Consider the following 26,384-nt stretch of genomic DNA (forward strand, 5'->3'; position numbering starts at 1 on the left):
TGAATCACATTAGTATTTAGGTAACACATTCAAATGCTGTGATCCTGCTGCAGCTCAGAGCCTCATGTTACATCTCCCTGCGGAGCACCAACACCTCTGTCCATCCTGACGATAATGTCCTGAGCTGAAGACCCAGTGACCACCCTGAGTGCACAGAGCCCACTTACACGCAGGAAGTCGGTGCGTTTTACGGCCCCTCTATTGACAGTCGGACGGATATGACAGAGTGCGGTGCTTGAGTAGAGGAAGTTTCATCCTCAGACACTTAGCTGAAGGAATTCATTGTGCATTCGGCGCCGCTGTGGTCATTGAACAGGCGGCGTGCTGTGTGGAGTGTAGCCTGTACGTGAGCCAAACTCACTTCTGTTTTAAATGAAGTATATATATCTTACTCCATATTCCACACACACACCACTAATTAATGCCTTTATTGAATATGTTTACATAATTGATACGCTGAATATAGATGAATGATGAGTTCAACCCGCCAGCAACCGGAGAAAAAGAAAACAGTCGTACTGAAAACACCAAATGGTTATATTTCAAAGTACAATTCAACCAACAACACATCGTATTTACAATTTTACAGTGAATCAGACAAATTACCAGTAAACAGTTCAGCTCATTACAAAATGCCGTCGTCTAGATGCACGAGTACTTCTTCAAAAAATGACGTCAACATTATTCAAATGTGAAGCGATAACTGCAGTGAAAAATATCCAGCAAGAAATCAGCTTGTGCCTCGTCAGACATCTCAGCGGGGTTTTCACCTTCATCACTGCTAGTCGCTCCATCGTCATCATCATCATCATCAGATTTCCACAGTAACAAATGGGCCTCTGTTATCCCTGGTGGTACTATCGTAGATGAGCTGGGACCTCCACCTAGAAAATGACAATAGTGCATCAGTTTCAAATTGCAAAAAATATGTTTGTGTCTTTTAAACAATATCATGGTGAGAGCAAATATAGAAATGAGAAAACGCAATGACTCAATAGTCAACTTTTGAGTTTACGGCTTTGGACTGATCCACCTTTCCACATTGTGTCCTGATGTCAACAGATACAAGTTTTATCGGTCTGATTTGTCGCCCGTGTGTTGTTTGTTGTGCGCTGTTGTGGTAACGTTATCGCAGATGTCTTTATCGGAGCTCTGGTGAACAGCTTCTATAAATACCTGCACTAAGTGGCAGGAATTTCACAGCTAGGACACCCCAGCCATCTGAGGGCAGAGCTGATTTTTCCACTCCAACCCCGTAACAAGCCTTGCTAGCTCTTCAGCCGCGGTAATGTTCGTCTCTCCGGGCGAAAAATAGCAAAACACTCGATGCGACAATAGAGACATGTTCAGTTTTCAACCCGAGTCCTTCTCGTTTATTCTTCGTCTAATTGTCCGTGTTTTCAAGTATCTTCCGGTTCAGTGTGAGAATACTTGACATTTTCATTGGCCGTTTGTCTCTCTGTCCTGTGTCTCTCCAGCTGCGAAAGCTGGTGGTAGCCAGACAAAAGGCTGAGTAGAGACACGATGACTCAGACGCCAATGACTCTGTGTCATCCTCATCTAAATTCAACATCCTACTCGCCACTCTGCCTCTAGAGGGACCGGTTTTTTCTCCTTCAGCACTTTGCTGAACTGCTTGTGGAGGAGAAAGGGTTCTCGCAGATGTTTCTGAATTACCCAGCGTCAAGCTGATCCAGGATTTAGGGAACAAAACCGCGGATGAAAAGGGAAACAGCAAAATCGGGGGGCTTAATAGAAACGTAATTCGATCGTCCCAATTGCCCCACTCACCCGTTTCAGGTTGCACATGGCGCTGCTGCGGATGGACTCCATCAGCTGGTCGTGGGCTGACCTCAGTGGCGTGGAAGGCCGGCTGCCCTCCTCCGCCCCCCTCCTCTCCAGCAGCACGGGCCTCAGCGCGTTCTTCAGCTCCTTCAGGATGCTGCTGGTCTCCTCTTTCTGCTTGCCCTTCTTGCCTTTCTTCCCCTTGGCCTTCGTCGACTTCTTGCCGCCCGCCTCGTGCGCCCTGATGACCTCCGCGATCATCCTGGTGGGCTTCGACTTCTCCTTTTGCGGGAGCGGCGGCGGGGGAGGCGGGGGAGGAGGAGGGGGGGGGCGGAGGAGGAGGAGGTGGAGCAGGTGGGGTCTGCTTCTTCGGCAGGTCACGCCGGGGGAGTTTGGGCGAGGACCAAGGTGAGCTGTAGGGTGATGAACTAGGTGTTCCCCTCTAGAGACAGAGACAAGGGAAATAGATCAATTCATTTATCGACATCTTCCAGTATGACCACTGATCAATCTCGTTTTGGGGCAAAGTTAGGTACCAGTGCAGTGGTCCGAGGGTAGACGGCTCCCTCTGTCCCCCCTTGTTGTCCCTGCTGCTGCTGCTCCCTCTGCTCCTGAAGCCGTTTCTGTCTCTTGCGGTCCTGGTTCCTGGTGAGGATCCCAGTCATGCTCATCCTGGGACCAGGGAGGTTGAACTGGTATCCCAGCTTGATCAAGGTGCAGTTCTCCCTCAGAATCTTCACCATCTCCATCTCCACCTGTGGGACAAAGTTTCAGGAAGGAAGACGGGGTTACAGATGGGTTGATTAGCTGAAGGAACCAAAGTAGAAGATTAGGGAAGAGAACCAACCTGTGCTCCACACATGTGTCTCTGGTTGTGGAACCGAAGCTCAGTCAGGGTGTTGTTTCCTGGAAGTGCTTGAACCAGTGCCATCACGCCCTTTCCAGTCACATAGTTGGACTCTATATTCAGGCTGATGATGGACGAGTTCTCCCTCAGCATCTTCGCGGTGGCCAGGGCCACGGGGTCATCGGCGTGAGTGTTCGCGAGGCTAAAGATCTGCACGTGTGTGTTGGACCTCAGGGCTTCAGCGAATCGGATGAGGGTGTCCTGAGAAGGAAATGAGTGTTTACACTTTAAGTAGCATGAAAGCATATTGAATGCCGTTTTACCTGTTTACAACAAATATATATTTAGGAAGCGTAATAGTTCATTAAATGGGATGATGGATAAAGGACCATTGACTCTCCTCCACCACCACCATTTAAAATATTGAGTAGGACCAGTGTTTATCAAGTCAACACAAGAGTTCTTGCTCTTTTGCTTTGCCCACAATACTAAATTGAGCACATTAAGCAATTAGCTGCAGTTTACAAACTAAAACCACTTGCTCCATTTCGACAGTAGCCTCAGAGGACACCTTGTTTTTGCTCATTTTCCAGTCACAGGAAGTGTTTGTATCACACGTGTACTGTAAGTGCGGCGTCCATTACTCGGCCACAGCGAGATTCTTTGTTCTAAAATGAAAGTTGGCATACGGTCAAAAGTAACTCAACAGTGAGGAGCAGGATGCTAGCTGACAGGAAGCTGTTTACCTTGGAGGGTGAACTCCACCATGTTGGAAACTGATAGCTGTTACAAAAAAATGTAGAACTCGTACCTTGTGTGTTGGAATGAAGGATATTCACTAGTCCTAACTTTATTACAAACTGTTAATATGTTCGAACTAATCATGTGATATCCACACAATTTGTAGCAGTTTTTCTAAGAGACACGTAAAATGCGTTGAATTTCTTGAAAAATGCAGTAGATTAGATTTTTTGATTTATTTATTAGTTTTATAAACTTCTTGTACTTTTGAGATAGGGCACGGTATCGAAATATGATGCCAACAAATATTTTTACTCATTAAAGGTATTGATACGATTGGCTTCCATTAGGAGTCAGTCTTGGCTAATTTAGCTGCTAACATAACAGCTAAATGGAATAATTCCATTACTAGTTTTACATTTTGTCCAGTGCTTGTTCGTACCTTTGAGATGTCCTCTATGTTGTTCAGATTGACCTCTGTGAGTTCAGGATCATTGCTCAGAACTCGCTGCAGAGCTTCGTCAACAACCGTCGGGTTTCCTGTTGCGTTGGGGTCAACGGGTGGAGGGGGAGGAGTCAGTCTAACAGGCTCCACCCTCTGAGGTCTTAGTAGATTTCGGGTTTCGGCCCATGACGTCCCAGAATCTTTTGAGGGTTCAAGTTTTGATTTATTTTCTTGTTCCTCCTCTTCCTCCTCCTCTTCCTCCTCCTCCTCCTCTGTTGCAGCTTCCTCCTCTTCCTCACTGTCTTCTTCTTCTTCCTCTTCTTCTTCTTCATCCTCATCATTCTGTTCTTCCTCCTCTTCTTCCTTCATTTCATATTTTGTCTGTTCTTTCTCATTTTCATCATCTTTTTCATCCTCTGCTTCACTGTTTTCTTCTGTCACACACTCCTCTTCTTCCTCCTGATCTTCATCCTGTATTTTAAAAGTGATTGGAAATGCAATATTGTTATTATGAGTATAGTTTTTTCTTTAAAACATATGGAACATACACATATTGTATAAATAAATAACAGATGGTTTTAAGGAAGCTGTGGGTATTTGGTAAAATTTGACTTCCTATTAGTACTTAAAACAACTTTTTACTTTTAGCTTTTTTTGTTAATCTGTCCTGAGTTCCATCCGATACAACTCCAAACGAGCTGACCCCGCCTCTGGCACATTCTACAAATGCCAAGCAAATCGAATTAAACACCATCACTGACCAGTTTGGGGCTTCCTCCACCAATCTCGTCCTCCAGCAGTCTTTGTGTCTCGGATTCCCAGTACTTCATGAGGGACTCTCTGCTGAAGGTGCCCGTCGAGGTCTTGTCCGTCTGGTCTCTCTGTCTGAGTCCGATGGGCACGTTGGCGTCGGGATCGATGTCCGCCAGCTCCTTTTCCAGCTCGGCAATCTCCTCGGGGCTGAGGGAAGCCAGAAGCTCGTCCTCGTCCACATCTTCGTATTTACTCAGCTCTCGTCTGTATCCGAAACAACTCATGGCCAAGGCGGGAGCCGCACAGACCAGTCAGAATCACTTTGAGATAACACAGATAGACCCGTTTTGGAGTCGCATGTGACCCAGAGTTGACCCCAAAAGAAAGGAGAAATATCGGGATAGAGATTCCAACAGGAGACGAGGTCCGTTGTGAGGCGGCTGGTGAGCCGAGGACAAAAGTCCAATAAGTCCAGTCAAGAAGCTCTTTGCCAGGGAAGGTGTTTGGATATTCGTGTTCTAGCTGGGTGCTTGTGATGATGAGCATCCACTCCTGTCTCAACCCGATCTGTCCGGACTGCCTGTTTCGCTGTGAGGAAGAACCTTTGTGTGTGTGTGTCAGTGTCCTCTCCTCTCTAATCTCCCCAGCTGCTGCTCAGGCCTTAAGAGAGGGATCAGAGGGGAGCATAGCGAAAGTGCGGGCCCCATGATGCAGCGTCTTTTTTGGGAGGCAGTGCTCTGAGAGACAGAGCCGCAAAAAGCATGTGAGCTCAGACACGGCGAGGCCTGTCAACGTGGCAGTCTGTCACCGCGGCCTGGGCGGCTTTGTTCGAGGCCAAAAAAGACCAACTGGACCCGACAGACCCACGGAACAGGAAAGATAAACAGAGATAATGTGTCGGCCCATATATCGACACAGGCTCGTTCTCCGCTTGTCCAATAGTCCAGAGGTGTTGGCTCATCTTCCATTCTTAAAGTCAACTAATCTGGATGGTGATATAAATCAATCTACACTGCAGCCAGCCACCAGGGGGCGATTGAGATGCTTTGGCATCACTTTTGGGGAGCTGTCATGTCTTCAATACGCAGAGTCTGTGTGTCACCTGGTCGCTCCTCCACTTTGGTCCAAACTAGAAATATTTTGGGATTGCCATAAAGTTATATGTTCCACAAAGGCTAAATCTTACTGATTTACCTCTAAAGCCAACAGTGAAGTTAACATCTGTGTTTTTAAGTGACCCCCTCAGCCATATAGAATTGAACATCCCATTTCATCTCCTTTGTTTATGACCGGACTTCCAGAAGTTATCCCTTTCCTCGGCCTTTGCTGTAGATCTGACTGAGAACAGATATCTACTCATCTGGAAGTTATTTACACGCAGACCTGCCGTGTGGTTAACACTGTATTACTCATGTACACACAGACGCAACACAAGTACATGCTTTCCAAACGCAGACACATGAGCTGCACACATACATAGTTCATCATCTGGGTCATCGCTCCAGATCGCATCCAGAGAACATAACGAAAGAATGATAGAGATATTTTGTTCCAGGTATTAATAGCTGTGTTTGTCCTGATCTGCTGTTGAGGGATGAATAATGGTCATAGATCTTTTACAGAATAGTTGTTTTAATGCACATACAGAATGAAAAATGGAAAATGTTGCTGTTCTGGTGAATTCAGCCATTTTTATTACAAAATAGAAGAAACATTTTATTTTCAAATCTTATATTACATAATCAATACACAAAGAAAAGAAAAAAACACTGAATTTGTAGCTTATTCTTTTCCAAAACAATTTACACCTCATCTATACAGGAATAAAGAATGCATTTTATAGCTATGTGATATGATATGATAAATGACATATTCACAAGATGGGTAGAAATGAGATGTTCTGACATTTTGAACCTTTGAGGAAATATTCTCATAAACATGTGATATAAAAAAGATATTCCAGTTAAAACTATTTACGTTTAGTTTTTCACGTCGAGGAGAAGTCAGCGTACAGGTCGTACTCTCTGTAGGTCAGGTAGCTCTTCAGTCTCGGGGGGAAAGGAGCAGCAGCCATGGCTTTGGGGTCGTTCAGCGCCCTGAGGCTCATGTGACGTCTGATCACCAATCGACACAAGTGCTGCAAGGACCGAGGTTTGCCTTGGGAAAGCACACACACATGTAAACATATAACCTCCAGTTGTATGTCGAGACAGATTTACAACATGTATGTTTTTGTTTTTTTTACTCAGTATGTCAGAGATCTCCTCCCACTCCGGCCTCCTCTCCAGGATGCGTCTGAGGTCGGGACAGATCCTGACGTAGTCGACGTAGTCCAGGAGCATCCTCACCACGCTGCCCGCCAGGTGGGTGAGCCACGACACCGACACAAACTCACAGAACTGAAAAAGCCAAAAATAAATAAACTAGATTATGTTAACGGCTCATTTATTATCTGACGGGCTGAATGACTTGATGGGAAAAAAAGGTGTCTTTCTGTGTCTTGCTCTTACTGGGACCACAACAGGTTGACTGTAAATTTGGTAGACTTGGTTATGGAGGTCAATCCAGGTACTGTCCATTTCTTCACCCTGGGCATGGCAACACTGGAAACACCTAGCAGGGCCGTAGTAGCAGAGAATAGCAGAATTTTTTGTATATGATCGCTTTTCACATGTAATCCAAGTTAAAACTCTTAATTAAATCTAATCAATTTGACAGAAGCTCTAAGTACTTGTCAGCGTGGTATCCGCTGTTGAGCAGCAGCTGCAGCATGACCCGGTCCCTGAGGCAGTACTGCAGGGCTGTGGGAAACACTGTGTTACTGATCACCCTGAAGTAACAGTTCACCTCGGCTCCGTGGGACAGCAGCAGCCGCACCAGCTCGTACCTGCTCAGAAAAGGTTACAGCAACAACAACAACAACAACCTTGCTACCACTTATTATCAATGAATAAACACACTCGTAAAACACATGCACACCAAGCACCTCTCGGCTCGTACAGCGACCAGGATGCATTGCAGCGGGTCCAGGTCGGTTCTCGCTCCAGCCGCCAGCAGCATCTCGGCACAGGTCATGTCCCCGTTGGACACGGCGAAGTACAGAGGCGTCTTCCTGAGGTCCCCGTAGTTCTCTGAAACCAGATTTACACAAGATAAGTTGCTTAAAGCTTCTGCAAAAGATAAGGAATTCAAATTATTTTATTTATTCATTTAACAGTAACAATTGTGTTATTATTGTGTTGTTACATTTTTCACACTTTAAAGACTTTGCAAGTGGCTTGAATGTAGTTGTAGCTTATTATCTGCAATTAGCTTCACCTTTACGGGACCCCCTGGTTTACACTTATTACCATATGTAACTAGATTGGCACTCAATAGAGCACACACCTCCACCAAGGTCCAATAGACCCCTTGAATGATTCAAGCTGCATCCGAATTTACACACTCATAGATTTCATTCCTCTGTTTATGCTGCATTTGTTTCATCAAGATTTATGAACTTTTCCCAGGGAATTTGGTAAAAATGTCCCAAACTCAAAAAACCTGTATCCGCCCCTTTGTCCGGATCCACGCAAAAATGTAATGATTTCCTTCTTGGCTCATGTCCCATCCTTCCACCAGGTTTCAAGGACATTTGTGAAGTAGCTTTTATGTAAACAAATAAACAAAGAAGAGCTATTGTGCGTACGCTCCATGTTCTATGAGAAATGTCTTGCCTGCATTAGTACATGTATGTGTCCACAGCCCTGGCCCTGCATGTTTCATCAATAAACTTCCTGACCCATACCAGAGATGTGCGTGTGCAGCAGGGCGCTGACATCATATCCTCTCTGTATGAGCAGCTCCAGACACTCAACCTGTCCCCCGTCAGCTGCTGAGTGGACGGGGCTCTGGCCTGAGAGACGGATCGCTCGCTTTGTGGTGATGGGGATGAGAGTCCTCAGGGCTCTGCAGCGAGAGAGAGAGAGAGAGAGAGAGGGAGAGAGAGAGAGGGCAGGGGGCGGCTAGAAAACAGTGAAAATGCGAGAGGACGAAAACAGGACAGAGAGAAAAATGTTCATTAGACTGTGGTTTGATGGGAGTGAAAAACAGCGATCAACAGAAGGCTCTTTGTTGAAATGAGTGGAGTGAAAACACTGCCGAGCTGTGAGGTGGAGACGGACATGTCCTCGAAAATTCATGTTAATTTGTCTTGGGCAATTTCTTTCTTTCAGGGCCTTCACGACTGCGTTGAGCTTTTTGGCTCGAGAATCTGGCCAGATTTGATTGTGTCAGGGTGAATGACTGTTCTTCTGGTGCGTGCACAGTCACACACTTTCAGAAAAAACAAAGGTTAACTCGCAGTGTGTGTCCTTCGTATGCGGCTCTGTGGATGGGCAGCTGGCAGGCATAGCTGGCCACGTTTGGGTTGGCTCCGTGCTGCAGGAGCAGCTTGATGCAGTCCAGGTTTCCAGATCCCGACGCGTCATACAGGACCGTGTCTCCGTTGCTGGCCTGGGCGTTCACGTCGCCACCTAGTGGAGGACAGGGACATTATGGCAGGGTCTTGGGGCGTACGCTGTGCACACACTGGGTTTCTTGACAGCGTTTGAGCACGTGTACCGTTCTGTATGAGCAAGTCCAACGCTTCAGTGTTGCCGTATTCAGCCGCAACCCCCAGAGGTGTCACCCCGTGTCCGTCTCGACCCGTCACTTTGGCTCCGTGTCGAAGCAGCAGCGCCACGATGGCTGGACAACCCACCTGGAGGAGGGGAGGAAACAAGGAAGGATAGAGGAGATGAAGACAAGAGAAAGGGTTTCATCTGTAGCCGCCATTAATGCCTCGTAATCACCTTAGCAGCTTCATGGATGGCCGTGCACCTGGTGAGACACACCTGCTCCACATAGGCCCCTCCCATGATGAGGGATAGAGCCATGTCATAGGACCTTTCTCTCACGGCTGCAAAATGAACAGAATACAGAGAAAACATGCTTATGCTCTCCACCAATCACGAGTTAGTCCTAACTGTCAATCATTATGTTTCACCACATTTTTATCACTTCAACTAACTAATTAAAATGTATCCCCAAAATTGTTTGCACTTGAACATACGTCAGCGTGATAAGAACTGTCTGAAATTGTAGTTTTAGTTTGGCTCATATCCAATTCATTAGCATGGAGGAGGCGTGGTTTATGACCTGTACAGCAGCCGGCCACCAGGTGGCGATTGATATTCTTTGGCTTCACTTTGGAGAGCTGTCATGTCGTCCATCTTTATGATTATCTTAGTTGTGTTGTATGTAGTCATGTTAGCATGCTAATAGTTGATAGTATGGTAACAACTAAATAAGCTGAGTTTGTGACTGATGTATAAGCTGTGTGTGTGTGTGTGTGTGTGTGTGTGTGTGTGTGTGTGTGTGTGTGTGTGTGTGTGTGTGTGTGTGTGTGTGTGTGTGTGTGTGTGTGTGTCTCCACCAATGAGCAGAGGAGACTCGTTCCTGCTGTTGGTGCTGTGTGGTGAGGCTCCGTGCTGCAGCAGCATCCGGACGTTGTCCACCAGGCCGGCCTCCACCGCCAGAGTCAGAGCCGTGTCCCCGTCCTGCGTCTGCTGCTCCAGGGTCAGCTCTGTGGACGTCACCAGCACTGTGAACACACCATCATACGTTAAAGATACACTCCACATCTCCGGGCTCTTCCCTTTACACTGTACACCCCCCGCCTCTCACCCTGCAGCACCGCTTGCAGGATCTCCGGCTGCGGCTGCACAGCTGCTACGTGCAGAGGCAGCCGGGCCCTGCTGTCGCTCACTCTGAAGGCCGACACGCAGCCTGACAGCTCCTGCAGTGCACACACATCACCTGTGGAGAACACACCAAGACACGTACAGAACACACACACATACATCTGTGATTAGTGTGCTCAACAGTGATTCCATGCACATACACTCACAAGAACAGGAACTTACTTTACCCTCACAGCAGATGCAGATATATTTTTTACTGCAACAAGGAAGGGAAGAGGGAGAATTGAAATAGGAAGCTTGCCTTTATAAATGGCCGCCATTATCTTCACAAAGTCGTCACTGTTTGGTTCTTTCCTGGTGAAGAGAAGGAAAGTGGATCAAATTAAATATTTGACTGCAGAAACACAATGAAACAGAGTCAAAACAGTGTTGGGGCTGTTTTCAAGCAATTAAGCAGAAAGTGTTTACTATTAATAAATCAGTGACACTCATAAAGATTAGAGAAGAAGTACTTTTCCTGAGTAGATGATGACATAGAGGACTCATTTGGACTCCTACCTGTGTGTTTGGACTGAACATGGCAGCCTGAAGGCATCTTCAACGCTCTCTTGAATGGCAAACTGAATCAGCTCCTCATTTATACCTTCTCGCTCCAAGTCATCCATTTCTATTATGACGGGCGGTGAAATATGTCAAACGAACTCGCGTTTCTAAGACACACACACACACACGCATTTAGTTAGAAGACAACACAAAATAAACATGATTAAAGGCCGATAGATGCTATAGGGTACAACAGTAGAAGTAGCTTGTTTGGACTGTGTCAATCAAGCAGTTTTATGGCCTGCGAGGATAAGCTGGCACAAACTCTGACTCTTCTTCTTTGGACGCCAACACTGAGCTTCCTGAATGAGTTCTGATCATTAACAAGAGTTTTGCTACATGTGCGCACAGATTGAACTTGTTAAATTCAACATGTCTGCCTTGCTGGGGCCTTGTCCGGTCCTGCAGACGTGCAACCTGCTTATCAGTGACTGACTTCTGGCAGAGTTCACGCGTGAAATGCCGTCACATGTGAGTGAATCAGTGTGGGCCCCTCGAATCCGATTGGATCCCACGAGTGAAGTGATATTTTTGATATTAGTCCGGTCGTTTTCCTCTCACCTGTTCACGTGACAGTGTTCTGCTGAGCGCTCCACCTCACAGACAGCACTGCGTGGTTTTTGTTTTTGCAGGCTCCTGAGCCCTCCGGGTTATATTTAGTCGTGACCTGCTTGCGGAGTGTGGACGACCTGACTCAGCTCAGGGTGTCACACGCTCAGCTCCAGCAAACCAAGCACCCCCCCCCCCCCCCCCCTCTCCCTGGTAGCTCTACTTTGTTTCATCACACACAAACAAAACCCACGTTACATGTTTGCAGAATGTTACATGTCCAAGATCTTCTGGATCATGTTACGTTTCCCGTGCGAGTAACCATTGTGTAACTCATCTGCCCCCTTTTGTGTTTCCCAAAATGGATCCTCTGTGACTGCCATTGATTTGATAATGGGAATCAATTATGGATAATAGCTTTTTCTTGGATTCACTTCATCAATGTAAGTCATGAGGAGATTATGCAACAGGAATTCTTCACATCTGCACAAGCACACACACACACTCACACTGGAGCCACAATGTCAGAGAAGTCTTCTCTGGGCTGCAACAATAGGAAATGATGAAATATAAATAGCGACAATGAAGTTTGAGCTCAAATCCTCCACAAGAGATTGTGTTATTTGCCACTTTCCGAACACCAGCTTGCAGAATAACCTCGGCATATTGTGAAATACTCCCCTCGAGAGGCCGAGTGCCCACTTTCTCCTGACGAGCGAATTGATACGTGGGAGTTCTGGAGAAGGGGAAAAAAAGCTCTCAGACAGCGTCAGCCTGTGACACAGTGACTCAGCCTGTAGGCGGCCTCTCTCTCCGCCGCGTCAGAAGACTGCAGCGATGTGTCTGGAGTGAAAGCACACTGCCAGCCCATCCGCAAGTTTCACTACTCGCTGGGACACTATACACACACACTCTCTCTCTCTCTCTCTCTCTCTAACACACATACACACACATAGCGGGAGAGATGAGCTCTGTCTTTGAAAGAGAAACACTGACTTTCATCCACTGGATTTGAGCAACCACACTTTTTTTTGCTCCATATGAGGAAGAAAGTAAGTAACAGAATTTACTGTTTGTGTTTATAGAGATGGTTTACTTTTTGAATTTTTCTAATTTACAAATTTCTTCTCATGTGCTGTTTGATATATAATGTAGTATACTTACTATTAAATGAAAAGTACACAGATATTTATATACTCTTACCTTAAAATAACATTCCTGTAGTATTTATAGTGGAGTTCATTATCTATTAAAGGTGTCGAAATGAAGAACACACCCTTAGTGAGTAACATTGCTGCTGGTATTCAATGAGATCCGAGGTCTGTGGTAACTGCTTCACATCCTGCTGCTCGATTATATTGAATAAGGAAGATCAGCATGTGTTTCCCTCCCAGGAATCCAACTGCAAGTTCACTTCATTCTGCCGGGAGATGATATCTCATGAGAAGGAAATGGATGCTCAAGGGAAACTTGCTCATTGTGTAGTTGTTGGTTTATTATCTTTGAAGAGTCTCTTCACTTGTCACTAAAACATTCTTAGTTACTAATTATTATATAGTATTATTTGGAAATAGTTTATATTTTGGATTAAGGCTCCTATTAACAACAATTACACTAACAATGTGTCACTGCCTAGGGTTATGTCTTAAAATTGCTCGTTTTGTCTAATTGATGGTTCAATACTTAAAGATTTTCAGTTAACTGTCGTCAAATTTGGCAAAAAACAACAAATATTCACACGTGAGAAGCTGGAACCAGAAGATATTTTATATTTTAGCTCAGAAAATGACCAGAATGATTAATTTATTATCAGAATAGGAGCAGATAAATTTAGTCTTGTTTGACTTATTGATTTATTAACTAATCAATGCAGCTCTGTTTGAGATTTGCTGAGATACTAATGGAGGTAATCGGATACTGAGCCCTTGGGAAACGTAACATCAAACCAATGGGAAGAAAGATTTCTTTGCTCAATACTGTGATTTATATGCTGTATTATGAAGAAGAGAAATATATTATACATTACTGCATACACTGTGCGAGTATTCTGCAGTTTGGTATCAACTGCTTCTTAGTGATTATTGGCTAAATATCATGATTTAACTGATTCTTATGATGCACACATACATCTACTCCTAGGGTTTAATTTTGCGATATCCCCCCCACCAGGACTTTCATCCTTTTCCTTATCAACACAATAAATACACTAAGATCATCAAAAGACATTTAAAAGCCTTTATTACTGTAGCTAATGCATGGAAAAAAAAAAAATTCTTGCAGCACACTGGCCTTCATCAGGGTGACTAACCCTACAGTCGTTCACATGAGCAAGGCACTGTGGGTGTCAGTGAGAGTCCTCAGAAAAAAAAACATTGCCTATGGTCATTGTTACAGTATAATAACTACAGTGGACTTTATCTCATATATAAAAACACTGTGTGATGTTCTCAATGCTTCACCTCCTGCAGATCTTGAAAGCACCTTGTCTCCTCTTGAGTCTGTTCACCAGTTTGAATCTCTGCTCTGGAAAATTCGGGACGCCGATAACCGATGATGTGAGCAAGCTGGCGTTACTGGTGAGCTCACAGAGTTATAGACACCACAGTATGCATGGCTCTCACATGATCTATGTTGCTGATATTAGATTGTAAAGAAAATCTTTCTCTGTCATGTTTTCCACTGTAGAAGCAGAATATCCCGTCCGATTATGAAATTCCTGTTAGTTACATTCCCAAGGAAGTGGTAGGTATGAAGCTCTGACAGCAGAATCGTTGTGAACCTGTTAAATGGAGATGACACTTTAATATCTGACTCATATCAATATCTGTTCATTCCTCTGTGTCCAGGCTGGCACGTGCTGGGTGGTGTTAAACATCTATCCTCTAGAGCAAAGTCTTCGGAAGCTGGCCGGCATGTTCGGGGCCATCTCCTCCAACAAGGAAAACATCATCGTCTTCATCGCCATGCTGAAGAGTTTCCGCTTCACCTTCGACCACGAGGAGCTGGTGAGTCGTCTGCAACTCGATTCAGACACGAGTTTGTCATATTTTGCACATTTAATTCCGTAAATGAGTTGTGTCTGAGATCTCCTGTGGTCTGATTCCCACCAGGAAACCACCATGCAGGTCTTCCAGTGTCACTACAGGGAAGGGAGCTTGATGTCTGGGCTTTACTTCGACTACATCAAAGACATTTTACAGGCCGCGGCTCAGGGGACGTCCGGCTTCTCGTGCAAGCCGCCGCCACCGTGCCTCAATCCACAGCACCCACCAGGTACACCATTCATTTGCATTGGGGATTTCTGATTTTCAATTGATGCCTCAAAAATTAAAGCTGCTCAGTAGCCGAGAGAAGATATTTATTTATTTTTTAGGGGTCACCGAATTAAAACCATATACTTTGGATATATAGAATAACGATATGATCTAAAAACAGAAGTTTCATGTACTTGGCAAAGCCTTTTTATGCCAATCAACACCTGAAGAGGGAAGTGATGTGAATAAAAAAAAACGTCTAAACTGGTCCAACCGGAATCCTCCTCACTGGTTCAGATAAACATCAAGTGTGTTCTGACTTCCTACTGTAAGATTTCTCAGGTGTAACTATGTATTCAGTTAAATTTAAAAAAAAATATTTTCTTTTCCCAGGGGGGAAGGAAGACGCACGTAAATACGGCTGGTCCAAGAGAACGCCCGTGCTCCTGGCTCTCATCCCCTTCATAGCCTGCGTGGTTCTCATAGTGTGGCAGGTAAATACATGAACCGTCACATTTTCACCTTTTAATACTGTGTTACCACTTGGTTTGTTCAACGTTCAATGAGAATCACCATCATCATGATAAATTTAACCCAGTATTGTTTCATATATTTTATTTTAAACGACTAAACTGATTTCACACACATCCAAACATTTTCCAAAACTTTTTCCAGAAGGTCTGCATGTCAGAATGCAAATGTCCAAGATTCTGATATTTATGATAAACTTTTTCTGCAAGTAAAAATGTCCGAGTTAGCCCATGTGAGAAAACAGCAGGGAGAGTGGGCGTGTCAGTGACGATTATAACAACTGACGGACATAAAACTGAAAGATCTCCCAGGACATAAAAGAGTCGTCATACTCATAGAAGAAGCGGACAATGTTAGAAAATTATTACCATAACAAGATTACAGTTACAGTTTTACTGCGATCACTGCATCTGTGACACAATCATCTCATTATTCAAACTAACAACTGAATGTATGTATGAAAGGTCAGTGATGTCAAACCCAGAGGAAATAATAGTTTCTATAGAACGATAAGCATTTACTTTTATTTTTATTATCAACACTTGTCAGCAAGTGTTTTATGGTTCCGCCGCTTCTATAGGATGAAAAATGTTCTCGGGTTCCATTTTATTATTATTTATTCAGAGAAGCTGCCCCTCTGGGTATATCCCATAAACTGTATACACCCTAAACTAAAGTGGCTTGCTTGCTTTTCTCACGTTATACATTATGAGAAGCCTCCACTGAAAGCTTGTTCTTATTGCAGCATCGACCACATTGACTCTTGTGCCTCTCGCGGTCTCTGTGGGTCAGTCTTATAAAACCTGCATGATAATGAGCCTTTGTTTCAGTCAGCCCTTCCAGGAAGTCAAATCTGTAAAGTTAATAACTGCTCATCAAATATTCAGCAGTACTCTGAGGCGCAGTTATTACCTAATGTGAGGATGTTCGCTTTGGAGATTTATAATGTCATGTGTCCGTCATACAAAGCAGGATAGAACAGTCATTTTCTATTTTTCTATTTTTTTTTTAATTTTTAGGTCAACTCTCGAAGGCGCTTACCGATGTGCAACACCGAAAACAACCCGACGCCATCTTCTGACACGGTCCCCAGTGTGTCTGTCTCCATCCCCCTTCAAACACTCACCCACGCGGCCGACACTCAGCCAGCGGGGGAGGCGATGCCCGAGCATGAGAGTGGATGAAGCACGGGAATTAAGAAGAGAAGGAAAAAAACTCTCTGCAGGTCGTCCTGTTCTTTGGCAGGAGCCTGCTGGATGGGAACGAGTGTGGTCTGACACTCCTCCTCCTGCTCCCACTCACTTGAGAGAGCGGCCATGATAGAAACTCACCTGCTGCGAAGGAGGGAGGGCAAACGTCCCTCAGGCATTTCTAACACCCAACCGAGCACACGACAGGTTATCTGCCAAGTGAAGTGTATCGTCTCGCCTGTGTATCTGGCTTCACTAGAGCAGATCACGTTGATATATTTTACTTTCCCTGTCACTCTGCCCTGGTGCCACTCAGAGGGATCACCGGGTTCAAGCTGCAATCAGCATCAGAGATCAAAATGATATGACACTATTTTTGAGGACATTTCATTCCGAGATGATACACCTGTCATCAACTTGTCGGCCGCATCCTGCTCCTGTTTCCTGGTCCTGCAGAGCTGCATCAGGGGAACAGGCAAAGAGGCACATTCCTACCAAACCAGTCTTTAGTAAAACAACCCAATTGCAGCAGCTGCTCGTCTTATACTTCTGTGATCTGTGATCTGTCACAAGCGCGAGAGCAGCTCAACAAGCGTCCCACTTTGTGTGTCAAAGATCTGACCAGATGGCAGATAGCCATCGCCAGGGGCCCTTTTCAATCCCGTCATTGTATCTCGAAGCTGTTGCCCAGTGATCTATAGCTGCTGCTCGGCCTCAGCGGGGTGTGTTGGAGTTTTTAATTCCTCATTCACTGAGTCAATCCCCGTTCAGTCATGGGAGCATGAGTGTGATCACGCTCGTACTGTACACGACAGAGGGAGTGGGGAGCGGGAGACGGGCCGGGCGGGATGAGAGAGAGTGAGGGAGATAGGGATAGATAGATGGGTGGATGGGATGAGCTCAGCGACGAGCATAAGGAGCGCTTGTTCTCGCCACAAAAGAACTGGCCGTAGGCAGGAGGAAATGCCAGTTCCAAACACGACTGATGTCGGCAGATCCCCTATGAATCAACAGGCGAAGAATCCCTCCAGACCGCAGGCTATGTGGCCTCATCTGCAGAGGATGGTTAGTATTTCAATAACAATTTTCTGTGCTCGAGTGATTTACTTCCTAAACACAATCAATGAAACACGGAGAGATTTCCCTTCATTCCACTGTTTTCCTGCTGCGGACAAAGTTCTACGAGTTCTACTGATGTTTCTCATCTGCTCAGTGACCAACCTGTGTGATTTTCATTATTGTAAATTTTGTGAAAATGTGCATTTGTGAAATGTTTAACTTATTTTGTTACACGATACTAAAGGATTGTGATTAACATCTTCAGTAATAATGCAGAGGAGGTAGACAGAATACTGTGAACGCTCAGGGAAAATGCAGTATTACTGTGAAGTAAAATATGTCAGGGCAAATATTTCTACAATTGTGGGTTATGTCGTAAATGCCAATACACGCATTCATCGACCCCCCCACCCCGTCTTTATATCTGTCACATATTTCAACTTCTGACTCCTTGCTCTTCACTTTATCCTGATTTCTGTGACTTTTACATACACTTTAATATTTCCTATTATTGTGAAAACTCACAAGAAAAAGTTTTCATTGTTGTTTGTGCTATGGCTAATTAGCATTTAGATTTGTAACAGCTTATAACTAATTATCGCTTCGGTCAAATTCCTCTTTTTAATGAAATGTTGACATTATTTTGTCTACTCCCTGCTGATGGCCTATGAGCAAAACTACTTTGTCAGTGTTATATATGTATTTGTCAATAATATAAAGATATATATATATATATAAATATATGTAGAAATGTCATGTTATTTGGAGAAATTTTGCATTACAAAAAGTCTGAATCTGTTTGTATATATATTTCTAATTATGAGTATGTTATTGAAAAGAGCAGCAGCAAAAAGTTCAAATTCTGAAAGACGTGTGGAGTGAAGTATCTGGGTTTTGTTATTGAGATCATAGGACAAACCAAAACTTGCATGTTCATGCATTGCATTGTGAGGTTTTTGTCCTTAGACGGGATAAAAAAAGAGAGACACATTTTCACAAATAGAGATCTTTGATTTATAGATCAAACCAGTTGCTCTCAAACCACCAGACCCCACAGTTTCCTATCACTCATTAATAATTATTGTGGAAGCAATTCATTTTTTTTAAATGATACAAAGTAAAGGTCAACAGCATCACGCAAACTTTTTTTTCTAATTTTTGAACATATTAATTAAGCAACTTGGTGTTACTTTATATTTTCATCAGCTCATCCAAACCCCCCGGCATGAAAACCACTGGATTACACTAATACGACAACATAACACAAGATAAGATTCCTTTATTGGCCTCACAACAGGAAAGTGTACTGCTTGTTAGCAGAAAAGAGGGGACTTAGTTAAGTAATTAATAAGTAAACATGCAATACAAAAGCAAGGGAAATATCATGTATCCAATGCAAACAGAATATATACAGTGAAATAGATTAAACATATGACATTAATGCCAATACTGACATCAATAAAATGTGTAGTAATAAAGCTGTGTTGATGGTTTGAATGTTGAACTCTATTGATGTGATTGGACATTTGACTTTATTACACTATTAGTCTTATTAAAAATAGGAAGGATGTAGACGTCAGTAAATAAAACAAAACCATTCAACAAGGCAACATATAATTATTAAACATTTGACTAAATGGTAAATACTTAAATATCACATGTTATACTATGTGATGATATTACATGCATTACAACGTATGTTCCCTCAACTCAAACTTAAAAAATACGGTGCTTTTATTTTATACAGCTACATCCGCCGGAAGTTTTTGGACTTTTGTTTTGGAAAGCCGCTGTCCAGCGGCCGCCATTATTCTTCCTGGCTTGACGTAGCGAAGAAAGACGGTTAAATCCTTTTTAACGTTATAATTCGGTGTGAGCGACTTCACGGTGAACGTCCCCGGTTCCGCGGGCTGGTTGACATGTGTTAGCGCCACTTCCTGCTCACGCGATGGAGAAACGCTCCGATACAGCAGGTAAGTTGCTAAGCTAATGCTAGCAGGCTAATGGCAGCCGCCGCCGGGAGAGCGGAGGAGAAAATAAGATGCAACATGTGCGATCATCGGTGAATGAGACACCTCCGCTGGCTCTGAGCCGCTGATCTGCGAGAATACAACCGAGTCTGTGCGGTTATATCCGGGCTAAGTGCGTGTGGTAGTTAGCGAGCTAGCTTTAGCTTTGATTTCGACTGAAATCCTGGTGCTTCCGGATGCACCGACCCGCGGCTGCATCGTGTATCAGGAGCTTCTCGGACTCCACATGCAGCCGAGCACTGTGCTTCTGCGGGTGTTTGAGAGTTTGACTCGAGCTCTGCTGCAGATTGGCGCTCATTCTCTAGACGACTGCACGCGCACACTCAACGTGCACACTTTCAAAACCCTTTGCAGGGGATCGAACAGTGACGTGCAGCGCAGCAGCGCCCCCTACAGCAACCCGTTGTTCCACCTACACAACAAAAGCTGCTGATGGGAGTTTGCGTCGAACACATCAACACCATCATCACAACGCTGATAGAGGGAAGAGTTACTGTCTGTGTGAATGAGCCTGGACTGTAAACACATATACAGTCAATATAAAGTACAGTGTGTAAAACAATAAAAGTGTTGCTGATTTGATAAAAGATCAGTAAATCTATAAAATATCTATTATATATTTAAGAAGACTGTTTTGTTTTTATACAGAATGCTATTTTACTGTTAAAGGTCCTTTTGAGGGGTCCAGGGGGGCCCCATCAAAAATCAAATTGAATCCTATTAAATCCTATTCACTATAATTTAGAGTAACACACCAATGGAACCTATAGCTGTTCAGGTCCTGATTTCCACACACGTCCTGTAATGAAACATATAGAACCAAAAATCTTGCCTTGTTTAATATGTGTCAGTTAAGGGGTCCTTGATTTAAAAGACTCAGACAGATGGTTTATACTTTTGTTTTTATATCTTTCCACATTCCACGTAATTTCTTACATACCTTCCGAGGGATCTTGAAGGAGAATTGTCTACAAATCCTCCAGGGGCTTGAAAAGTGGCAGAAAAAAATGACAGGAAATCATTGAATGTGCATTAGTTCATGCAAGTAGACTAGGAAGACCAAAAACATACACTCAAAGTCTGAGTTATTATAAGACGAGATATATAAAAGTGGGAATCACAATATAAAAAGCCTCAATATTTAAAAAATGTACATGCCCCAGTTTAAACAGGTAATTCGTAAGGACTGTATCGGTTGGTTAGGAGAAGGGATTTCCCAACTTCTAAATGATTGATTGTTTTTACCTTGACAGGGGCTGGAGGTGCCCTGCCCCTCACCTCCCTCCGCCTGATGGCCTCCCCCCTGCAGCTGACCTACTCGTACCTGTGGCAGGTGATCCGCCAGCGGAACGTGAAGCAGTACGGCAAGGTGGAGGAGTTTGTGACCATGGTGACGCAGACGGTCCCCGAGCTGATGGGCTTCAAGCAGACCGCCCAGCTCATCCTGGGGTTGAGAGCGAGGGTGAGCGCCCGGCCCGCGACCAAACCATGTGTTTTATGTGCACATGAACGACACAGTGCGCCTGGATGGGCGGAGATCAGGACCTAGGATCAGTAATTTTGTGCAGGCAGAGTCGTATAGTCTGGCTGCCGCCTGGTCCTGGCGCGCCATTCCTCAGACAGTTTACTTAACCTTGTATCCCCCCCCCCATTCCTCTCAGCCTTTGATGGTCCGCGCCCTCCAGGCTTCTAAAATCACATTCCTGATTTGTTTCTTTTTTTTTTCTTAATGCTATTGACACCTCACTGATGTTTATGAACTCCATGTGTTTGGTTTTACAAACAACTCGTGTCGAGCGCTGAGAGAGTCTTTGAAATGGTCTCTTACCCCATCTCTCTTAAATTGATTGTTTTTTGGGGGGATTAGGAGGAATTTATTATTTTGAAAAACCTTAAAACAACGCTGTGTGATCTCTACGTTTGGCAATAATCAGTTTATCCTCTTGGGCTGCAGATCATTTTGGACTTGCTTCACCAAGAGGGTCCGCCGGATACCCGAGCCATTCAAGTTCTTATCAACAAGCTGAAGGTCTCTTCTTCGGGGGTAAGACTGCAGAAACCACGTATTCAAGAGATACCTGAACGGTTGTACCAGTTTTATGACGGATTGAAACTAGAATCAAATCTGAACTGTGTTGCAGAAGGAGACCGAAGTGGAGAAATGTCAAACCAACTTCCTGGTGCTGGTCCAGAGTCTGCTGAAAAGCCCTGCTGAAAGGAAGCGCTTCTTTCAGGTACCCACATCCAGGCATCTGTTCCTTTTAGATGTGGTGACAGAAGCTGTGTGGCTGAACTCAAACAACCAGCATCACTGCACAGCACGCATCTGCTCAGATATCACACTCTGTCCATTCTCTGTCAAGGGAAGTAGAAAAACATGCAAATAAATGACAGACGCACCAAGAGTTCAGCTGCATTAAAACACTTTGCATGTGGATAATGACATGTTACATGGATTTATTTCTCCTTTTGTTCTGCGTGTTCAGCGTTCATGATTTCAACCTCACAATCGCTGCTGACACTTTGTTCCCTCCCTGCAGGAAGTGTTTCCTGTTCAGTACGGCACAAAGTTTGACACGGCGCTGCAGGCTCTGACCGCAGGCCTGGTGTGCAAGCTGGAGCAGCTCCTCCCTGTTCCCAATCTGACCCAGGTAGGCACAGATACTGTCACTGGATTTTAACAACAGTTACTCTGATGCTGTTAAAGTTACTTCCCACAGACAGGAACAGTCTCACTTTAATCCCTCTTATTCACATCATCTGGATTAAAGGTCCATGAACAATCATTATAAATTACTTGCAGACTTTGCTTTACATTTCTTAACTCCACCTTTTTGATGCAAGCTAAATATATTTGATATGCAATGAATTTAATTGCAGAAATTTTACATCTTTCCAGAAGCTGGATTCAGGGTTTCATTCTTGTATATTGGACACAAGTTAGCATAAAATAACTGCAAAGACACCATGTTCATTCATTTGAAACAAAGACACTGGATGTCCGACAGTGGAAACAGAATCGTGTGATCGAACCTAAGAGTCTGTTCTTGCCTCTCGACTTCAGCTCGGCACCATGATCTCATCTGATCCCAGCATCCTGGAGGCGTGTGGAGGAATCATCCCCGACACCAAGGACCTGAAGACGCTCCTCCTACACCAGCAGGCCAAAGGACTCCTCAGTGTTAAAGGTAAACTTCAGGTGGTTTGTATTAAGATGGGATGAAATACAGGAAACAAGACGTGACATATTTTACCACAAGGTAGACGAGATGTGTATTTGAACTGTTAAACAGATAAAAAGAAATTCACGAAGATGTTTTATTTTTGCGCAGCTACCATCTCTTCATCAGTGGGCGACTGCGTGCTCTCCTCACTCGCCTTTCGGCCCAAACCAGTGGAGCCACCGCCACCGCCAACACCACCTCCACCTCCACCAGCAGAATCACCGAAACCATTACAGGTCATCCTCATGGACACAAGCCCAGCCTCCCTCAGTGACACCGAAGACCTGGGAGTGATGTCAGAGGACCCGGAGAGCCCAGGAACCCCCGCTGCTAGACCCCAGCTAAGAGGGCGACGCAGTGAGATCACCACCAGGGGCAGCGCTGCGAAGGAAAGTGTCACAAAAGCAGCTCAGAGGGAGAATCTGGCGCAGGAGAAGATTTCCACACAGGAAGAGACTCCCACGACCGAACAGAGCACAGCAGAGGACGGAGCAGCAGCAGCATCAGAGAGACCAGAGCCACAACAGCTGCCGTTGAAAACGATCCCTTTCAAGGTAGTTCCGATTAAAACCCCCTCCTCAGCACAGAACACAGGCAGTGCAGCAGCGAGAGATGGCCCGAAGCCCCAGACTCACAGAGTCACGCTGCATCAGTGGGTGTCGCAGATCGCCACTAACTCGCTCTCGCTTCCAGCGCTGCCTCCGCTTCCTCCAGCCAGTCTGGGTGGAGGATACGGCATACGACCGAGGAAAAAGCAGATCAGGCCGTCGTCTGACAGATTTACTTGCGCCGTGTGCGACAAGAGCTTCCCTTACCAGTCCAAGCTGATGGACCACGAGCGCATTCATACTGGAGAGAAGCCCTTCCTGTGCACGGCGTGCCACAAGAGCTTCCGAACACAGGCGTTCCTCAACAACCACCTGAAGACCCACAGCACGGCGCGGCCCTACGCCTGCGGCCAGTGTGGCAAGTGCTACACGAAGCTGCAGAGCCTGACGAAGCACATCCTGGCCCACAACGGACAAAAGCCCTTCTACTGCAACATCTGCAACAAGGGCTTCACGCAGTCCACCTACTTCAAAAGACACATGGAGTGCCACACCAGCCAGGTGACGTTCCCCTGCAAGCACTGCAACAAGAACTTCCCGACGTCCTTCAAGCTGACGAACCACGAGCGCTGGCACACCAGAGACCGCCCGCACATGTGCGAGCGCTGCGGCAAGAGGTTCCTGGTTCCCAGCTTGCTGAAGAGGCACATGGGCTACCACATCGGCGACCGCCAGTACCTCTGCTCCCAGTGCGGCAAGACCTTCGTCTATTTGTCCGACCTGAAGAGGCACCAGCAGGACCACGTGCCCAAGGCCAAGATCCCGTGCCCGATCTGCCAAAAGAAGTTCTCCAGCAAGTACTGCCTGAGGGTGCACATGAGGATCCACACCAGAGAGAGGCCCTACCGCTGCTCCATATGCGACAAGAGCTTCACCCAGGTGGGGAACCTGAAGGTTCACATCCGCCTGCACAGCAACGAGCGACCCTTCAGCTGCGACGTGTGCGGGAAGACCTACAAGCTGGCGTCCCACCTGAACGTCCACAAAAGGACTCACACGTGCAAGAAGCCCTGGACGTGCGACACGTGCGGGAAGGGATTCTCCGTCCCCGGCCTCCTGAAGAAGCACGAGCAGCTGCACACGAGGGAGGCCAACCCGGACTTCGCCGGCAAGCGGAGGCACCGGGCCAAGCACAAGAAGCACTCCCTGAAGAGGAAGTACGACGAGGAGGACGAGGCCAGTGATGATTATTAAACTACGGCTCCGATCAGTGGCAAAGCTAAAACGCCCAGACGGCTGCTGCGCAAGTTAATCTCTCAACCACGTGATTGTCACTGTGGTGGAGACCATGAAACACATTTTGACTGATGTGGTGATATCTTCTTTTTATCATGGAATTTAAACTAAACCCTCCGAGTCTCTACTAATTGTCTCCAGTGTTTTAATGTATAACAGAGCAAATCTTCATATAATGAGATCCTCAAATTGTCACATTTTCAGAACAATAACGTAGAAATAGAGTATTTTGATCATTTTCTGATCTATTTTAGAGAATTGTTGTTTATTAAGATGAGAGGGAAAGAAATCTTTAGTTTTTCTTCAAGCGTCAAACTTTTCTAGAGGCATTTAAAAAAAAAAAAGGGTAATTCAAGGAATTCAATGCATGTCACTGTCGATCATTTGTCTGCTGTGTAAGGAAATGTGGTCACTGGGAAACATTCAACTTTGTTACAGTATCCTTGGGCCTCAAAGCCACGTACTTTTATATTTAACCATGAAATGTAATCGTTACAACTGCTTATGCTTTTGTGTTAGACTGAAAATAGGTTGATTTGTGTTTGTGAGCATCTTTTTATCCAGCGGTATATAAGCAGTTGTGTTGAATTAAGACAAGAGTGGAGCACGAGAATCATTTGACGTTGTGTAAAGTGTGCCGTGAAGCTTCATCTTTCCTTTACTTGAGCTATTGTGAGCAGCCTTCTTGTATCAGCATCTTTTGTTTTTGATGTTTTACAGAAAAATAAATACTCTTTGTAAAAAGGCATCGTCTTACTGGTTTGTTAAATTGGGAAAACTCTGGACCAAAGCGTCCATCGCGAGCCCTGAACTGGGAATAACATGGGCTTATGTTCAGTTGAGTAAAAATACTAAAAAGTCCTGTATTTAAATGTAAAACTATTTAAAAAAAAAAATCTTGCCAATATGTCATTAATAAATAAATATTATATTTAAAGGTCTTCATGGCAATGGTCTCTGTGACCTGCCAGTTATCACAGATTTCAACTCAATTGAGTTTACCTCCCATGGTCGATTCATATTGATCCCAGGGAGCTAGAATAAAGTTCCTCTGTGAATGTGACATATTAAGATGAGATGAGGTTTTATGGATCCCAACGCAAAGACTTGGGCCAGCTTGCTCCAAGATATAATTCAAAAGAATAAGTGAAAAGTGTATTGTTAATTAAATAACATTTTAAAGTGTAATACATAGTATTTTAAAACCAGTGTCTCACAGTAAATAATATTAGGAATGAGGAATAAAATAAGCAAATCACACGAGAAAGTTTCATTGATTGTTCCTCAAACAAATTCAGATCCTCGCAAAAAAATAAAATCTGCCACAACAGAACTTCCCTCACTGAAGCACAACTCAAGTCTTTCACAATCATCAGAACAAAAATAAATTGGCACAAAAAGAGGACATTTTACTGAAAAGAACAACCCTCATGTCCTCATAGACAGGACCGTGAAACAAAAAAATAAACATCCCTCTGAAAGAGCGCACACATCGGGAGGAAAGAATGATTTGAAAAAAGTTGAAAAGTGTCACAAACAAATAGGTTGAATTATTGTTTTTACAAATTTGAGGTGGAGTGGCCCCCCTGGGTGGGGAACAGATACAATTTGCCAATTTTTTTTACATTTTTGGTACATTTACTTTTTTCTGCAGGCTGTGTGTGTGTGTGTTTGTGTATGTGTGTCTTTGTGTGTTTGTGTGTGTGCCTGCTCCACACCTGTAACTTGGATCATTACTTAAAGGTGGAGCAGCTTGGTGAGCTCCTGAGACTCAGCAAGTGGAAGAGGGTTTGATTACATTCCTTC

The 26,384-nt window shown here is 44.7% G+C and overlaps 4 protein-coding genes across 4 annotated transcripts; 2 read left to right on the forward strand and 2 right to left on the reverse strand.

Moving 5' to 3' along the window:
- Positions 1-857: 857 nt before the first annotated feature.
- Positions 858-4,855, reverse strand: lmod2b (leiomodin 2 (cardiac) b). The gene is given in 7 exon segments (XM_053415377.1): positions 858-884; positions 1,792-2,115; positions 2,117-2,227; positions 2,322-2,540; positions 2,633-2,893; positions 3,816-4,289; positions 4,580-4,855. Coding segments are annotated over 7 exon segments (1,692 nt in total).
- A 1,386-nt stretch (positions 4,856-6,241) lies between these two features.
- asb15b (ankyrin repeat and SOCS box containing 15b) lies at positions 6,242-11,000 on the reverse strand. The gene is made up of 13 exons (XM_053415378.1): positions 10,853-11,000; positions 10,596-10,648; positions 10,278-10,409; positions 10,027-10,194; positions 9,404-9,510; positions 9,174-9,312; positions 8,914-9,085; positions 8,359-8,519; positions 7,558-7,702; positions 7,303-7,458; positions 7,082-7,184; positions 6,817-6,970; positions 6,242-6,728 (listed from the first exon to the last, which is right to left on the reverse strand). Exons 1-13 carry the CDS (start codon positions 10,957-10,959, stop codon positions 6,559-6,561), a joined length of 1,767 nt encoding a protein of 588 aa, XP_053271353.1. The 5' UTR covers positions 10,960-11,000; the 3' UTR covers positions 6,242-6,558.
- Positions 11,001-12,288: 1,288 nt separating this feature from the next.
- LOC128429092 (uncharacterized) lies at positions 12,289-18,582 on the forward strand. The gene is made up of 7 exons (XM_053415379.1): positions 12,289-12,498; positions 13,915-14,022; positions 14,132-14,188; positions 14,293-14,451; positions 14,557-14,719; positions 15,094-15,194; positions 16,251-18,582. Exons 1-7 carry the CDS (start codon positions 12,487-12,489, stop codon positions 16,413-16,415), a joined length of 765 nt encoding a protein of 254 aa, XP_053271354.1. The 5' UTR covers positions 12,289-12,486; the 3' UTR covers positions 16,416-18,582.
- A 685-nt stretch (positions 18,583-19,267) lies between these two features.
- si:dkey-14d8.1 (zinc finger protein 135) lies at positions 19,268-25,324 on the forward strand. The gene is made up of 7 exons (XM_053414853.1): positions 19,268-19,453; positions 20,764-20,972; positions 21,465-21,554; positions 21,652-21,744; positions 22,051-22,161; positions 22,575-22,698; positions 22,843-25,324. The coding sequence occupies exons 1-7, from the start codon at positions 19,429-19,431 to the stop codon at positions 24,534-24,536; spliced, it is 2,346 nt and encodes a 781-aa protein (XP_053270828.1). The 5' UTR covers positions 19,268-19,428; the 3' UTR covers positions 24,537-25,324.
- The last annotated feature ends 1,060 nt before the right edge of the window (positions 25,325-26,384 follow it).

The sequence above is a fragment of the Pleuronectes platessa genome, chromosome 22 (genome assembly GCF_947347685.1).
Source record: "Pleuronectes platessa chromosome 22, fPlePla1.1, whole genome shotgun sequence".
Classification (NCBI taxonomy): Eukaryota; Metazoa; Chordata; class Actinopteri; order Pleuronectiformes; family Pleuronectidae; genus Pleuronectes; species Pleuronectes platessa.

Excerpts from the sequence above, each read along its gene's own strand:
- asb15b (XM_053415378.1), bottom strand. The coding sequence starts at position 10,959 with ATGGATGACTTGGAGCGAGAAGGTATAAATGAGGAGCTGATTCAGTTT. Across the intron at positions 7,459-7,557 it reads GTCGCTGTACGAGCCGAGAG|GTACGAGCTGGTGCGGCTGC; the intron begins GTGCTTGGTGTG and ends TTTTCTGAGCAG. Across the intron at positions 6,729-6,816 it reads GGAGATCTCTGACATACTGA|GCAAACCTCGGTCCTTGCAG; the intron begins GTAAAAAAAACA and ends TGCTTTCCCAAG.
- LOC128429092 (XM_053415379.1), top strand. Across the intron at positions 14,023-14,131 it reads TGAGCAAGCTGGCGTTACTG|AAGCAGAATATCCCGTCCGA; the intron begins GTGAGCTCACAG and ends TTTCCACTGTAG. Across the intron at positions 14,189-14,292 it reads GTTACATTCCCAAGGAAGTG|GCTGGCACGTGCTGGGTGGT; the intron begins GTAGGTATGAAG and ends CTCTGTGTCCAG.
- si:dkey-14d8.1 (XM_053414853.1), top strand. The coding sequence starts at position 19,429 with ATGGAGAAACGCTCCGATACAGCAG. Across the intron at positions 21,555-21,651 it reads TGAAGGTCTCTTCTTCGGGG|AAGGAGACCGAAGTGGAGAA; the intron begins GTAAGACTGCAG and ends ACTGTGTTGCAG. Across the intron at positions 22,162-22,574 it reads CTGTTCCCAATCTGACCCAG|CTCGGCACCATGATCTCATC; the intron begins GTAGGCACAGAT and ends TCTCGACTTCAG.